At 64.3% G+C, this 1,561-nt stretch overlaps 1 protein-coding gene across 1 annotated transcript; it reads left to right on the top strand.

Moving 5' to 3' along the window:
- Positions 1 to 788: 788 nt before the first annotated feature.
- MNEG_15579 (hypothetical protein) lies at positions 789 to 1,119 on the top strand (the record flags this gene model as incomplete). The annotated part of the gene is made up of 1 exon (XM_014035950.1): positions 789 to 1,119. A coding segment is annotated over one exon (331 nt), but the record flags the coding sequence as incomplete, so codon positions are not given.
- Positions 1,120 to 1,561: the final 442 nt, after the last annotated feature.

Below are 1,561 nucleotides of genomic sequence, written 5' to 3'. Positions count from 1 at the left end.
GATGGTGACTGCTCAGGTCCAATGGACTTTTGCTGCGACGAGTTGGGGGGGGGGGGGACGGGCTTCCCACCCTGCATCCGGCAGATGTTTCTGGGTATCTGGCCATGTGCCTACTGGCCGAGGCCGCGGAGGGAAACAACGCAGGAGAGCGAGGGGAAACGTTCGAAGAGAAATGGTTCTTGTGGCGAGGTGCCTCCACTAGTGGCACTGGCTCTGTTGAACCCCAAGTGCGTGTGAACCACCATCAGCGCCTGCAAGCCGTCGAGGGGACAATGTCGATAGCGAGCGCGCTGAAGATACCCCACGCAACGTGCTGTGCATTCGAACGCGCACATGCTACAGGGCCACGGCGGCAGCCCCACCAGCGGCGTGCCAGGCCCCGTAGCAGCTAGGAAGGTGACACGGGTCTGGCGGGGTTGATTGAGCCTGGCCAGAACGGAGCCAGCGGGAGCACGTCATCTCTTAGTCACCCATAGTAGTGCTTTGGACGCGAGTGGCGCAAGCGCGCGCGCCAGGCAATTTTGCCATCAGGATTGCCAGCACACAAGCGGCTCGCTGTAGGGCGCACTCGCCAGCGCTCGGGCTGGTGAAGTGACTCACAGTGACCTTTGGCCGCCACATGAGGCAGGAACCCGTGCAATCCGCAGCAGCACGTGCATGATTGGCGTATGATGCTTCACAGAGATTTGTAATATGAGATGACTTTAACAGCGGTGCGTACAGACCGGTATCCCATCTTCGTTGCAAGCGTCGCCCTTCCGAGCCCGTGTGATGGATGGGAGCAAGCAATGCCACTTTTCTTAAGAATCCTCTTGAGTATCTTTTTTTTTGGCAGCGCGATCCGTGCCGACGGGACTGGTGGTAGCGCTGCCGGCGCGAACCTTGGGCCCTGCACACTGGGCGCCGCTGACAACGGAACGTGGCGCCTGCAGCAGCGCGCCTGCAGCCTGACCGGTGCACCGTTGCAACCTGCGGCGCACAAACAAATAGATTTGGCCCGCCTTGCGGTCGTCGGCGCCACGCCGGCGGCGGCTGACGCGTCAGCGGCGGGAACCACCGTCTGGAGTGTGGACGCCTCCGGCGGCAGCCCGCGCAGCTTGGTGCTTTTCTCGGACACAGGTGAGCTTGAGCCTCGCATCAGGAAAATGTGTCAATTCCTGTGCCGGAAATCGGCGTGCGTTGACGCGATGGTGTGGCCACGTTTGGTCAGGTCTCCCCCACCCTCGCTCGCCGCAGGCGCACCCACCCGCCTGGACTTTCGGGACATCACCTGTGCCGGCTGCCTAGACCCCGCCGCGCCGTCGCCGCAGCAGCTGCTGCTGCCCCTCGCGCTGCTCAGGGGCGCGGCCGGCGGCGCGTCGCCGGCGGCGGTCGGCCTCAGCAATGTGCGCGTGGCCGGCGGCGGGGTGGAGCCAGCGCTGGGGGCGGCGCTGTTTGAGCGCATGCTCGGCTCCCAGGCACTGCGCGACCTGCTGGCTGGCTGGTCACTGGCCGTCTACAGCGTGAGTGGGTGCAAGGGGCCTAGTTTGAGGGCAGGTTCAGGGGCAGGGCAGACGTAGCC

The sequence above is a fragment of the Monoraphidium neglectum genome (genome assembly GCF_000611645.1).
Source record: "Monoraphidium neglectum strain SAG 48.87 unplaced genomic scaffold scaffold05453, whole genome shotgun sequence".
Taxonomy (NCBI): domain Eukaryota; kingdom Viridiplantae; phylum Chlorophyta; class Chlorophyceae; order Sphaeropleales; family Selenastraceae; genus Monoraphidium; species Monoraphidium neglectum.
The sequence above is the reverse complement of the archived record's forward strand: the minus strand, read 5'-3'. Positions and strand labels throughout refer to the sequence as shown.